The sequence below is a fragment of the Nerophis ophidion genome, linkage group LG13 (assembly GCF_033978795.1).
Source record: "Nerophis ophidion isolate RoL-2023_Sa linkage group LG13, RoL_Noph_v1.0, whole genome shotgun sequence".
NCBI lineage: Eukaryota > Metazoa > Chordata > Actinopteri > Syngnathiformes > Syngnathidae > Nerophis > Nerophis ophidion.
In genome coordinates this window covers 17,882,422-17,896,031 of record NC_084623.1, presented here as the reverse complement: position 1 = coordinate 17,896,031, position 13,610 = coordinate 17,882,422, and the positions used below count along the sequence as shown (strand labels likewise).

The 13,610-nt window shown below is 41.6% G+C and overlaps 1 protein-coding gene across 6 annotated transcripts in view; it reads left to right on the top strand.

Annotated features, from left to right (window-relative positions):
- lrp1bb (low density lipoprotein receptor-related protein 1Bb) overlaps positions 1-13,610 on the top strand; it is a 993,888-nt gene that overhangs the window by 486,209 nt on the left and 494,069 nt on the right. For all 6 annotated transcript variants that reach the window (XM_061918476.1, XM_061918478.1, XM_061918475.1 and 3 more), the window contains 3 exons: positions 1,252-1,474; positions 8,879-9,071; positions 9,143-9,286. In XM_061918476.1, coding sequence (XP_061774460.1) covers positions 1,252-1,474; positions 8,879-9,071; positions 9,143-9,286 — 560 coding nt within the window. The remainder of the gene's footprint in view (positions 1-1,251; positions 1,475-8,878; positions 9,072-9,142; positions 9,287-13,610) is intronic.

Below are 13,610 nucleotides of genomic sequence, written 5' to 3'. Positions count from 1 at the left end.
TTTTTTTTGCGTAACTCTGTTGCCTCTTTGCCATGACTCCCTTATAAAAATAGGTCTACTGAAATGAGATTTTCTTATTTAAACGGGGATAGCAGGTCCATTCTATGGGTCATACTTGATCATTTTGCGATATTGCCATATTTTTGCTGAAAGGATTTAGTAGAGAACATCCACGATAAAGTTCGCAACTTTTGGTGCTGATAAAAAAGCCTTGCCTTTACCGGAAGTCGCAGACGATGACGTCACCGGTGTGAGGGCTCCTCACATCCTCACATTGTTTATAATGGGACCCTCCAGCAGCAAGAGCTATTCGGACCGAGAATATGAACATTTCCCCATTAATTCAAGCGAGGATGAAAGATTTGTGGTTGATGATATTGATAGCGAAGGACTAGAAAATAAAATAAAAATGAAAAATAAGGTAAAAAAAAAAAAAAGGCGATTGCATTGGGACTGATTCAGATGTTTTTAGTCACATATACTAGGATAATTCTGGGAACTCCCTTATCTTTCTATTGTGTTGCTAGTGTTTTAGTGAGATTAAATAGTACCTGATAACCGGACGGGTGTGTCCACGGGTGCCTTAAGGCCAGTGTCTGAGGGAAGTCACGGCAGATACAAGGACGGCGCAAACTCCACAGATCTCCGGTAAGAGGCGACTTTTTAACACAATTTTCTTACCGAAACCTGTCTATTGACAAGTGGTCAGGAACCATGTTCGCTTGAACGTTCTGATCCATAGTAAAGCTTCACCTCCAGCAATTTTAAACAAGGAATCACCGTGTGTTTGTGTGGCTAAAGGCTAAAGCTTCCCAACTCCATCTTTCTACTTTGACTTCTCCATTATTAATTGAACAAATTGCAAAAGATTCAGCAACACAGATGTCCAGGATACTGTTTAATTGCGCGAGGAAAAGAGACGACTTTAAGCCGCAAGTAGTGCTGCGCTAATATTTCTTGACAGTCCGTGACGTCACGCGCACACGTCATCATTCCGCGACGTTTTCCACAAGAAACTGTAATTTAGTAAACTAAACCGGCCGTATTGGCATGTGTTGCAATCTTAATATTTCATCATTGATATATAAACTATCAGACTGCGTGGTCGGTAGTTGTGGGTTTCAGTAGTCCTTTACTCTCAGTGGGATTTTTTACTGGTAAATAAAGGTGAATTGAAAAAATTTAAACAAATTATCTCCATGAATAGAGCTGAAGCAGTCTATTATTGATACATTGTTTCCTTTTTTGCAGGATGATGTTCTTCACAGACTATGGGAACGTGGCCAAGGTGGAGCGCTGCAACATGGATGGCACGAACAGGACACGGCTGGTGGATTATAACATTGAGCAACCCACAGCTGTGGCATTGGATGTGGTCAAAAAGCTGGTGTACTGGGCAGATGCCTACCTGGATTACATTGATGTTGTGGACTACCAAGGCAAAAACCGTCACACCATTACCCAGGGAAGCCAAGTGCGTGACTGCATTTTTTTTGCATTTTTAAATGGCCCATTTTATTTTAAGACATTTGCTTCTTCTTACGTGCATGAGTCATCCTAATTTTGACATAGGTCAGTTCACTACGGTGCATGAATAAGAGACACCGGGGGGCAAAACTTTCAAAATAACTCTTCAGCAGTCCGACCATTCATTAAAATACTACTTTAGGCAAGGTAAGCTAAATTCATGCGAGATGTGTACTTCATCCACAGGATGATGTTTTTGCATATAATACTGCTAGCGGCCCACATAGAAAGGCTTGAAATGCCAATGAGCTTGAATTTTACAAGATAGACGAAGCACAATCCCACATAAAAGGAAGTTAATGCTCTCAGAGCTGAAAAAAGGTGGGCGGGTGGTGTGGCTCGGATAGTAAGGCGGTCATCCAGAAACTTGAGGGGTTTCTGGTACGAAGCCAGCTTCTGCCATTGTCGTCACTGCCATTGTGTCCTTGGCTATGGCACTTCACGCACCTTTCTCCCAGTGCCATTAACAATGGTGTGTGAATGTTAATGAATGTTTGGTAGGTGCAAAATGGCAGCCATGTTTCCGTCAGTCTATCCCAGGCTACAAAATTAAGCTTACCACCATCATGTGTGAATGCGGAGGAAATTAATGGTTCTTATTTCTTACTGCAAAGATAAAATGATTATTATGATTATCATAGGTTTATTTTCATATGATTTCCTTATACCGTGGTACCTGTCAGGCTTTCCCCTGACAGTTTGTCTATGTTAGTTGTTTTTCTCTGCATTCGTCTGTTTCCTCTGTGTTTAGTATCTCCTGTCTTTAGTTCCTGTCTAGTGCTCTTATTTTGTCAGCTTCCTGTCTTGTTCCCTGAGTGCTGTGTTCCTCCTCAGCTGCGGCTGATTGGTACCTGGCCACACCCGTTGCCAATCAGCCTGCTCCTATTTGTACCTGCTTTGTCTTGTGTCAGTTGCTGGATCATTGTATTGTCGTTGCCACATATCACGCTTGTCGTGCTGCCTGTCGTGTCGTTTTGTTACAGCTACTACCTGTCATGCTACATTTTGTCCTGGTCGTCGTAGCGGTAAGCTGTTTCTGTTAGCATTAGTTATTTCCAGTTTTTCTGTTTGCTATCCACTCGCTTCCATGCTAAAGTTCCTTTTTGTTTTCTAGCTTCCAGTGCTAGCTCCCTTAGTTTGTTATTCCGCCCACGTGCGTGCTTTTAGTTTGTTTTTGTTTAGTTTTAATTAAATCATGTTTTCATATTATATGCCTGCCTCCGTCTCTGCATCTTGGGGTTCGTCAACAATAAATAACTCTGACAATACCTCAACTTTGCAGCTGGGGAACTTTATAGTACAGAGTGAAAGAAACAACTCAATCTCGATTCTTTCTGATTCCTTGCGTGTATCGAAGATTTAACAGTAAAGAATCTTTGAAGTAATTTCTAGGACCGAGCTCATTACTTAAAATCTCAAGGCCAATTGAAATTTAAATAATTTAATCCGTTCTTGCCCACCCTATTAATTATTAATAATCTATATTATGCTGTGTTAATAATAACTGGAATGCAAGTAGTTAGATCCCAAGGTGTAGTGCTGGTATTGTACAAGCTTCTGATGTAATGTGTCACGTACGGCGGGGGAAGGAGACGACACAACAACAGGAATCAAATCAATAGGTTTATGAAAACTGACGGTGTACTGGGGTGTGTATGCTACTAAAAGTGTATGGTGCAAGAGAATTTGCATTGCAATTGTTACCAGAGGGTGTTGTTTGTGCGTGTTGGATGAATCCTTCAAAAGTCCAGAGGGGCGAGGCAAGAAGACAGTCTGTTGGCAAGCGAGAGGTCGGGGGCTGGAGAGAGGTGTCGAGGTCCGTGTCCGAGTGGGGGTCGAGGATCGAGAAAAGCAGTCCAAAATCCTGAGGGAAGTCGGGGCCCCCAGCTCGATCACGGGATACTGAGGAAACGCTGGGGGGAACAGAGGGAGAAAGAGAGAAAGCACAGAAAGCAGGTACGAGGAGTGAGGCCAGAAACGGGATGCTTACTACATGGAGTGAACTACGTTCCGGCACTGGATATTCGGGTCTGCTGGTCCGTATGCCGTCTGCCCTCATCAGCATCAGGTGCACTGATTGCTGATTGCCCACAGCCGTGCAGGCGCGTGGCCGCGATGCGGAAAGAGCGAGCAGGGGCTAGTCCCGGGGCGCTCTTAGCGGAGCTGCCGGTGGCGCTTGCAGCAGATGGCATGAGGGATTGCGCATGCGGTGTGACATTATGTTAATGTTTTACACTTTCTATATTAACTGACAATATCTATAGAGAGGGAAAAAGTAATTCTGATGTTAAATGGTCACCCGTTGCTGTTTTTTTACTCTGAAATCACTCAATGCTAAGCTACCGATTGTAAGTGACACATTTGTATTCAGTATAACTCCCTTCCAAATCCATTCTTCAGTAACTTGCCGCTTACATAATTTGAACTTGATTATGTCTCGGGCTGGACAATTAATACAATTTTAATTTCAAATATGGCATATTCTAAGAAACAAAGACTTAACTTTGAGTTATTTGGTTAGGGTTGGTGTTCGGGTTAGCCTTAGTGTCAGGGTTTTAGGGTTCTGGTTTGGGTTAGGGTTAGAGGGTAATGGGGAATATTTTCCCCATACTAAAGTGTTACCGGCTTACTGGTTGTATAATAAGACCATGCAGAAAAGGGCAATAATAAGTACTTAATAATGACTAATTAAGAGCCAATATGTTACTGATTTGCATGTTAATGAGCAAATAGTTATTGGTGAATATGTTCCCCATACTAAAGTGTGACCAAAAAAATATATTGGGCCGTGCAACGTGCATGCAAATTCTACAGCTTTTGACGGTGAAACAGATGAGGAGCGAATGAGTCACAAAAAATAGAGCATGGATAAAAGCAATTTGGGTTGTCACCATGGTTTTAAAGGCCTACTGAAACCCACTACTACCGACCACGCAGTCTGATAGTTTATATGTCATGGATGAAATATTAACATTGCAACACATGCCAATACGGCCTTTTTAGTTTACTAAATTGCAATTTTACATTTTGCGCGATGTATCCCGTTGAAAACGTTGCGGTATGATGACGTGTGCGTTTGACGTCACCGGTTGTAGCGGACATTTTTTTTCCAGCACGATCCAATCTATAAGTAGTCTGCTTTAATCGCATAATTACACGGTATTCTGGACATCTGTGTTGCTGAATCGTTTGCAATTTGTTCAATTAATAATGGAGAAGTCAAAGTACAAAGATGTAGGTGGGAAGCGGTGTCTTGCAGCTGCCTTTAGCAACGCAAACACAGCCGGTGTTTCCTTGTTTAAAATTACCGAAGGTGAAGCTTAACTACAAGTCAACTGGCAGGTTTCAGTGAAAAAATTGTGGTAATAAGTCGGCTCTTACCGTAGACATGAGCGGAGCTTGTGTCCTCCTGCAGCTGCGTGGCTTCCCTCAGAGACACTGGCGGTCACCACACCTGTGGCCACACCCCTCTGACTTGCAGGTACCATATATTCTCACTAAAACACTAGTAACACAAAAAGCAGATAAGGGACTTTCCAGAATTATCCTAGTAAATGTGTCTAATAACATCTGAATCGCTCCGACTGCCCTCGCCTTTTTTTTTTTTCCTTTTTTTTTTCCTAGTCCTTCACTCTCACTATCCAAACGGGGTTTGTAGGACAGGGACCCACAATACAATACAATACAATACATTTCAAAATCTACCCACCAAATACCCATTTGCAATGTCATTTATGAATAAAAAAAGGAATCTTTAAATCCACCAAATCAGTCCCAATATCCTATTATTCAAATTTGATTGATTGAAAGGTTGCATCTTGAAGATCTGCGATAATCTCATCATACATACAGAAATCAACATCAAAATTATGCAATGTTGTTAATTTTATTGCTTATCAGCTCTAAGGCTATGTGTTTAGTAATAGTATTTTAGTCATTTGGAATGAATCGTTAAACATATCAACATATATAGAATAGAATAAAATAGAATAGAGAGTACTTTATTGATCCCTGGGGGAAATTCAGCACCACAGTTCGCTCACGATAGACATCCATCCATCTTCTTCCGCTTATCTGAGGTCGGGTCGCGGGAGCAACAGCCTAAGCAGGGAAACACAGACTTCCCTCTCCCCAGCCACTTCGTCTAGCTCTTCCCGGGGGATCCCGAGGCGTTCCCAGGCCAGCCGGGAGACATAGTCTTCCCAACGTGTCCTGGGTCTTACCCGTGGCCTCCTACCGGTTGGACGTGCCCTAAACACCTCCCTAGGGAGGCGTTCGGGTGGCATCCTGACCAGATGCCCGAACCACCTCATCTGGCTCCTCTCGATGTGTAGGAGCAGCGGCTTTACTTTGAGTTCCTCCCGGATGGCAGAGCTTCTCACCCTATCTCTAAGGGAGAGCCCCGCCACACGGCGGAGGAAACTCATTTCGGCCGCTTGTACCCGTGATCTTATCCTTTCGGTCATGACCCAAAGCTCATGACCATAGGTGAGGATGGGAACGTAGATCGACCGGTAAATTGAGAGCTTTGCCTTCCAGCGCAGCTCCTTCTTCACCACAACGGATCGGTACAACGTCCACATTACTGAAGACGCCGCACCGATCCGCCTGTCGATTTCACGATCCACTCTTCCCTCACTCGTGAACAAAACTCCTAGGTACTTGAACTCTTCCACTTGGGGGAGGGTCTCCTCCCCAACCCGGAGATGGCATTCCAACCTTTTCTGGGCGAGAACCATGGACTCGGAAGTGCTGATTCTCATTCCGGTCGCTTCACACTCGGCTCCAAACCGATCCAGTGAGAGCTGAAGACCCCGGTCAGATGAAGCCTTCAGGACCACATCATCTGCAAAAAGCAGAGACCTAATCCTGCGGTCACCAAACCGGAACACCTCAACGCCTTGACTGCGCCTAGACATTCTGTCCATAAAAGTTATGAACAGAATCGGTGACAAAGGACACCCTTGGCGGAGTCCAAACCTCACTGGAAATGTGTTCGACTTACTGCCGGCAATGCGGACCAAGCTCTGACACTGATCGTACAGGGAGCGGACCGCCACAATAAGACAGTCCGATACCCCATACTCTCTGAGCACTCCCCACAGGATTTCCCGAGGGACACGGTCGAATGCCTTCTCCAAGTCCACAAAGCACATGTAGACTGGTTGGGCAAACTCTCATGCACCCTCAAGAACCCTGCCGAGAGTATAGAGCTGGTCCACAGTTCCACGACCAGGACGAAAACCACACTGTTCCTCCTGAATCCGAGGTTGGACTATCCGGTGTAGCCTCCTCTCCAGTACACCTGAATAACCCTTACCGGGAAGGCTGAGGAGTGTGATCCCACGATAGTTGGAACACACCCTCCGGTCCCCCTTCTTAAAGAGAGGAACCAACACCCCGGTCTGCCAATCCAGACGCACCGCCCCCAATGTCCTCGCGATGCTACAATAGACAAAAATAATAATAAATAATATATAACATTTATTATATATATAATATATAATATATGAATAATATAAATATATTTTACATATATTCTACATTTAAGTGCAGTCAAGAAGGAACATATGCATTAAACAGTCTGATTGTCGGTATGAAGGACCTCCTGTGTCGTTCCCTATTTCCCAAATTGTCCCTATGGCAAGGTCAAATACGTATTATGTCTCTTGACATATATTTAAATCTACCTGCTTCTGGTATTGAATTAAAAACAACTTGAAGTGCATTTATTATACTGTAAGTACATATGCAACGGAGCGGTATAGTATAAAGTGCATGTGTGTGTGTGTGTGTGTGTGTGTGTGTGAAATTCAAGGGCTAATATCAATACCTCAGAGATAGGTATAATGGTGGTTTTCTTGTTTATTTATACATTCAGACTCAAGTTTCTAGTGCTTCCGATGTCACGTTGCAGCCCCTTGAGTTTAACTCCACTTCTTGTGTGCAAGGCATATTCAACCATGTCACTTTTCATGGGTGTCAGCCTGTTAAATGTAGCATAGGCACCGGTGTATCAGTCCAGCACCGAGCTCCCGAGAGGTAGCCGGCTTCTCAGTCGAGTATTTTGGTCCGTACTCCTCTCATTGTCTGCATGCTTTGAGATAACACCCATCAGTTCTAAAATGTTTAGCCTTAGGGCAGGGGTCACCAACCTTTTTGAAACCAAGAGCTACTTCTTGGGTACTGATTAATGCAAAGGGCTACCAGTTTGATACACACTTAAATAAATTGCCAGAAATAAACAATTTGCTCAATTTACCATTAATAAATAAATCTATATATATAAAAAAATGGGTATTTCTGTCTGTCATTCCGTCGTACATTCTTTTTCCTTTTACGGAAGGTTTTTTGTAGAGAATAAATGATAAAAAAAAACACTTAATTGAATGGTTTAAAAGAGGAGAAAACACGTACAAATGAAAAATAAATTTTGAAACATAGTTTATCTTCAAATTTGATTCTTTAAAATTCAAAATTCAACCGAAAAAAATAAAGAGAAAAAGTAGCTAATTTGAATATTTTTGAAAAAAATAAAATAATTTATGGAACATCATAAGTAATTTTTCCTGATTAAGATTAATTTTAGAATTTTGATGACATGTTTTAAATAGGTTAAAATCCAATCTGCACTTTGTTATAATATATAACAAAGTGGACCAAGCTATATTTCTAACAAGGACGAATCATTATTTCTTCTAGATTTTCCAGAACAAAAATTTTCAAATACATTCAAAAGACTTTGAAATTAGATGTAAATTTGATTCTACAGATTTTTTAGATTTGCCAGAATATTTTTTTTTTATTTTAATCATAATAAATTTGAAGAAGCTAAAATGAAGAATTGAATTAAAATGTACTTATTATTGTTTACAATATAAAAAAAAAATACTTGAACATTGATTTAAATTCTCAGGAAAGAAGAGGAAAGAATTTAGAAGGTAAAAAGGTATATGTGTTTGAAAATCCTAAAATCATTTTTAAAGTTGTATTTTTATCTAAAATTGTCTTTCTGAAAGTTATAAGAAGACAAGTAAAAAATAAATGAATTTATTTAAACAAGTGAAGACCAAGTCTTTAAAATATTTTCTTGGATTTTCAAATTCTATTTGAGTTTTGTCTCTCTTAGAATTAAAAATGTCGAGCAAAGCGAGTCCAGCTTGCTAGTAAATAAATACAATTTAAAAAATAGAGGCAGCTCACTGGTAAGTGCTGCTATTTGAGCTATTTTTACAACAGGCCAGGGGGCGACTCATCTGGTCCTTGCGGGCTACCTGGTGCCGCGTTGGTGACCCCTGCTTTAGGGGATACAGGTAAAAAGCTCATTTGATCTTCTTTCCCTTTTTTTCAGGTGTCGAATATTTATGCATTAACTGTGTTTGAGAACTACCTCTATGCTACCCGCTCTGACCCTTCCAAAGAAATTTCGAGTGTGGAGCTGCTGCAAATCCACAGGTTCAACATCACAGCGGACATCAAGACACTCGCAAGTCTGGGAAAGACACAAACCCTCCGCGTTTACCATAAAGTCACACAAACAACAGGTAAAGCATGTCCCATGTCGTGAGGGGGTTAAGCGGAAAAATAATACTACTTGCACTGTTTTTGTTCGCAGTTAGGACACATGCCTGTGAGATGGATTCATATGGGAAATTAGGGGGATGCTTCCATATTTGTCTGCTGAGTGGCAGTTACAAGTCCAGAACGTGCCATTGCCGTGTTGGTTACAACCTAGGTTCTGATGGACAATCCTGCAAAAGTAAGTATGCCCTGTTTGGATAAATATATACATACTAGGGTTGTACGGTATACTGGTAATAGTATAGTACCGCAATACTAATGAATCATATTCGGTACTATACCGCCTCTAAAAAATACCGGTCTCCCACCCCCCACTTTGAATATGACCAATGTATGATCCAGGTATCGGATTGATACCCAAATTTTTGGTATCATCCAAAACTAATGTAAAGTATCAAACAACAGAAGAATAGGTGATTATTACATTTGAACTAAAAGTGTAGATAGATTATGTTAAAATACAAAGTAAGGAGATATTAACAGTAAATAAACAAGTGGATTAATAATCCATTTGTATAGTTTGTCCCTCATAATGTTGACAAAATACGAGAATGATTAATGACACAATATGTCACTGCAAACATTAGCAGCTAAATTAGGAGCCTTTGTTTGTGTATCCATACATCCATCCATCTTCTTACGCTTATCCGAGGCCGGGTCGCGGTGGCAGCAGCCTAAGCAGGAAAGCCCAGACTTCCCTCTCCCCAGCCACTTAGTTCAACTCCTCCCGGGGGATCCCGAGGTGTTCCCAGGCCAGCCGGGAGAGATAGTCTTCCCAACGTGTCCTGGGTCTTCCTAGAGAGGTGTTCGGGTGGCATCCTGACCAGATGCCCGAACCACCTCATATGGCTCCTCTCGATGTGGAGGAGCAACGGCTTTACTTTGAGCTCCTCCCGGATGACAGATCTTCTCACCCTATCTCTAAGGCGGAGGAAACTCATTCCGGCCGCTTGTACCCGTGATCTTGTCCTTTCGGTCATGACCCAAAGCTCATGACCATAGGTGAGGATGGGAACGTAGATCGACCAGTAAATTGAGAGCTTTGCCTTCCGGCTCAGCTCCTTCTTCACCACAACGGATCGATACAGCGTCCGCATTACTGAAGATGCCGCACCAATCCGCCTGTCGATCTCACAATCCACTCTTCCCTCACTCCTGAACATGACTCCGAGGTACTTGAACTCCTCCACTTGGGGCAGGGTCTCCTCCCCAACCTGGAGATGGCAGTCCGCCCTTTCCTGGGCGAGAACCATGGACTCGGACTTGGAGGTGCTGATTCTCATCCCGGTCGCTTCACACACGGCTGCGAACCGATCCAATGAGAGTTGAAGCCATCAGGACCGCATCATCTGCAAAAAGCAGAGACCTAATCCTGCAGCCACCAAACCGGATCCCCTCAACACCTTGACTGCACGAGAAATAATACGACCCCTTTTAAGATAATTTCAATTATGCAAGCGAGTAATCAGCTCTGATATGCACCTCAATTATTTTTGCTGTTGCGGATATTTTTATATATCCGGATTATTTTTTTGCTGGGATGTTTTTAGAACTGTCGTCAACACAGCTAATTGGAAGCACTCCTAATGAACGCCTGAAAAGGACAACATAAGGTCACAATAGAGCAGATGGTCCATTAATCTGCTGCGGAATGACATTGATTAAAAGTATTCGGATGGACTCTGATTCTTTGCAAAATTATTTAAAGCTGTCAGCATACTGCAATTTGGATTGATTGTTGCCATAATGAGGCTTAAAATTTGCTAAATTTTTTTTCCGTTTAACCTGTGTGATCGATTCATGAAAAAAACACTTAGTTAAACTGCAAAAACTGAAACCTAAGTAAGATTAAATATCTCAAATAAGGGTGATATTTGCTTATTTTCTGTCTAAGATCATTCTTCTCACTAAGCAGATTTTATCTTAGAGTGTTTTACTTGTTTTAAGTGTTTTGGTCCCAAATGATCTCAGTAAGATATTACAGCTTGTTGCTGAGATGTTATGACCTATGTTGGGTAAAACATGCTAGAAACTAAAATATCAACTGTTGCAAAGCTGTGTCATCAACACTCACAAGTATAAAACTACTTTTTTAAAGTATTCCTTTCTTATTTCAAGCATGAAAAAAAAATCATGACTTTGACACAATTGTGTCTCATAATTAAAACAGATGACAACCAAATGGACTTTGCAGTTTTATTTTCAATGAAACAATAGAAAACAGTATCAATCAATCATTCAATGTTTACTTATATAGCCCTAAATCACTAGTGTCTCAAAGGGCTGCACAAACCACTACGACATCCTCGGTAGGCCCACATAAGGGCAAGGAAAACTCACACCCAGTGGGACGTCGGTGACAATGATGACTATGAGAACCTTGGAGAGGAGGAAAGCAATGGATGTCGAGCGGGTCTAACATGATACTGTGAAAGTTCAATCCATAATGGATCCAACACAGTCGCGAGAGTCCAGTCCAAAGCGGATCCAACACAGCAGCGAGAGTCCCATTCACAGCGGAGCCAGCAGGAAACCATCCCAAGCGGAGGCAGGAAACCATCCCAAGCGGAGGCGGATCAGCAGCGCAGAGATGTCCCCAGCCGATACACAGGCAAGCAGTACATGGCCACCGGATCGGACCGGACCCCCTCCACAAAGGAGAGTGGGACATAGAAGAAAAAGAAAAGAAACGGCAGATCAACTGGTCTAAAAAGGGAGTCTATTTAAAGGCTAGAGTATACAAATGAGTTTTAAGGTGAGACTTAAATGCTTCTACTGCTGTACTCCTGTAGTAGTACAGCAGTGACGTGCGGTGAGGTTCATGGCTGGTGAGGCACTGACTTCATCACAGTCAGATTTATAAACATATGAACCCTAAAGAGTATTTTACTCACCATTTGTTTGGCAGCCGTTAATGGGTTATGTTTAAAAACTCATACCAGAATTCTTTACACATACAAACCGTAGCACACAAAAAAGCACATTTAATGAAAAAAAACATTATTATGGTCTTACCTTTACTTATAAATAAAATCCATGCTCCACTACTTCTGAACAAAAGCATCGATAACTAGTTTATAGAAGACTTCCTTATCTTTCTTCGGTTTTAAAAGTCTCTCTGTTTTGATGGAGAGCACTGTCTGAAGCAAACATTTTAGCTCCGGCGTTGGTCTTCCTTTAGTTATTACCTCCGGCTTCGATTGAAAGTCCAGTTTAGAAAACTGTTTTATTTTAGATATGTAATCATCCATGTTAAAAGAGGAAAAAATTAATGATCGCTGCCGTTGCACTTGACTTGCTAACTGTAGCTTGTTGTCACTTCTTCTGCAGCCGAGTATTCGCAAGAATGATCTCTGGGATCACTAGCGCCCTCTACCGCCAGGGGGCCCGAGAACAGGAGCCTCACACAGTGCGTCTTCGCAGGCGTTTTATGTTTGCCCAGCACAAGAAATAGGTTACACACATACAGTTGTTGACAAAATACACTGTACATTATATACCTCAGCTAACTAAACTATGGAAATGTATAATATAATTCATACAGCAATAAATAGGGTCTCACTGCACAGCAGCCAGCAGTTAGCCGAGTCATTGCGCAATCCATGGTGAGGCTCAACTGGCTGCTGACTCACCGCGAGTAATTCTCAGTATTTGAACGGCAAATGTGAAAATTCAACGATTTTGAATAAAAATGATCTAAAACTGGTGAAGTTAAATAGAGACTAACTTTATTAAGTATAATCACTGGATACATATAGCAATTTAATTATTATTTATTTCTTTTTACATTTTTTTTCTTTCCAGTGCCTCACCTGCTTCCCCTGACTGCACGTCACTTTAGTACAGTTGGCACAGTACAGTAAACTGACAGTTAATATTTAAACATTTAACATGTGACTTTTCTAACAATTTTGAACAGAAAAGGTTAATGCACATTCAGATAAATTCTTCAAAATGACAATTAAAAATATTTTGGCCTAGGGGCCGGGTTGTATATATGCGCACTATTTGACTGAAAGAGCACACAATTGGCGCGATGATGTCATGTTGTCGATGGAAAAATGCATTTTTAGACCATAGGATTTGCCTGAGCGACTGGAGGACCCCGAGAGTAACAAGTTGTTGCCTTGTTGCCTTTCCATTAAGAACAATAAATTAGTTTTTCGTGTAAACTTGCTAGTTTCAAGAAATGTAATGCCGAGCGCATATCATTAAGTCAAGATAATGGCACTAACATTTACTTAATTTAAGAATATTTTTCAACAACCATCCATCCATTTTCTACCGCTTATTCCCATTTGGAGTCGCGGGGGGCGCAGCTACATTCGGGCGGAAGGCGGCGTACACCCTGGACAAGTCGCCATCTCATCGCAGGGCTATTTTTTAACATATTAAGCAAAAAAGTCGCCTTTTTTTTTTCTACTAAGAAAATTGCACTTGTTATTAGTGAGAATTTACTTATATTAAGGTATTTTTAGGTACATTGAGGTTAGTTACTTATA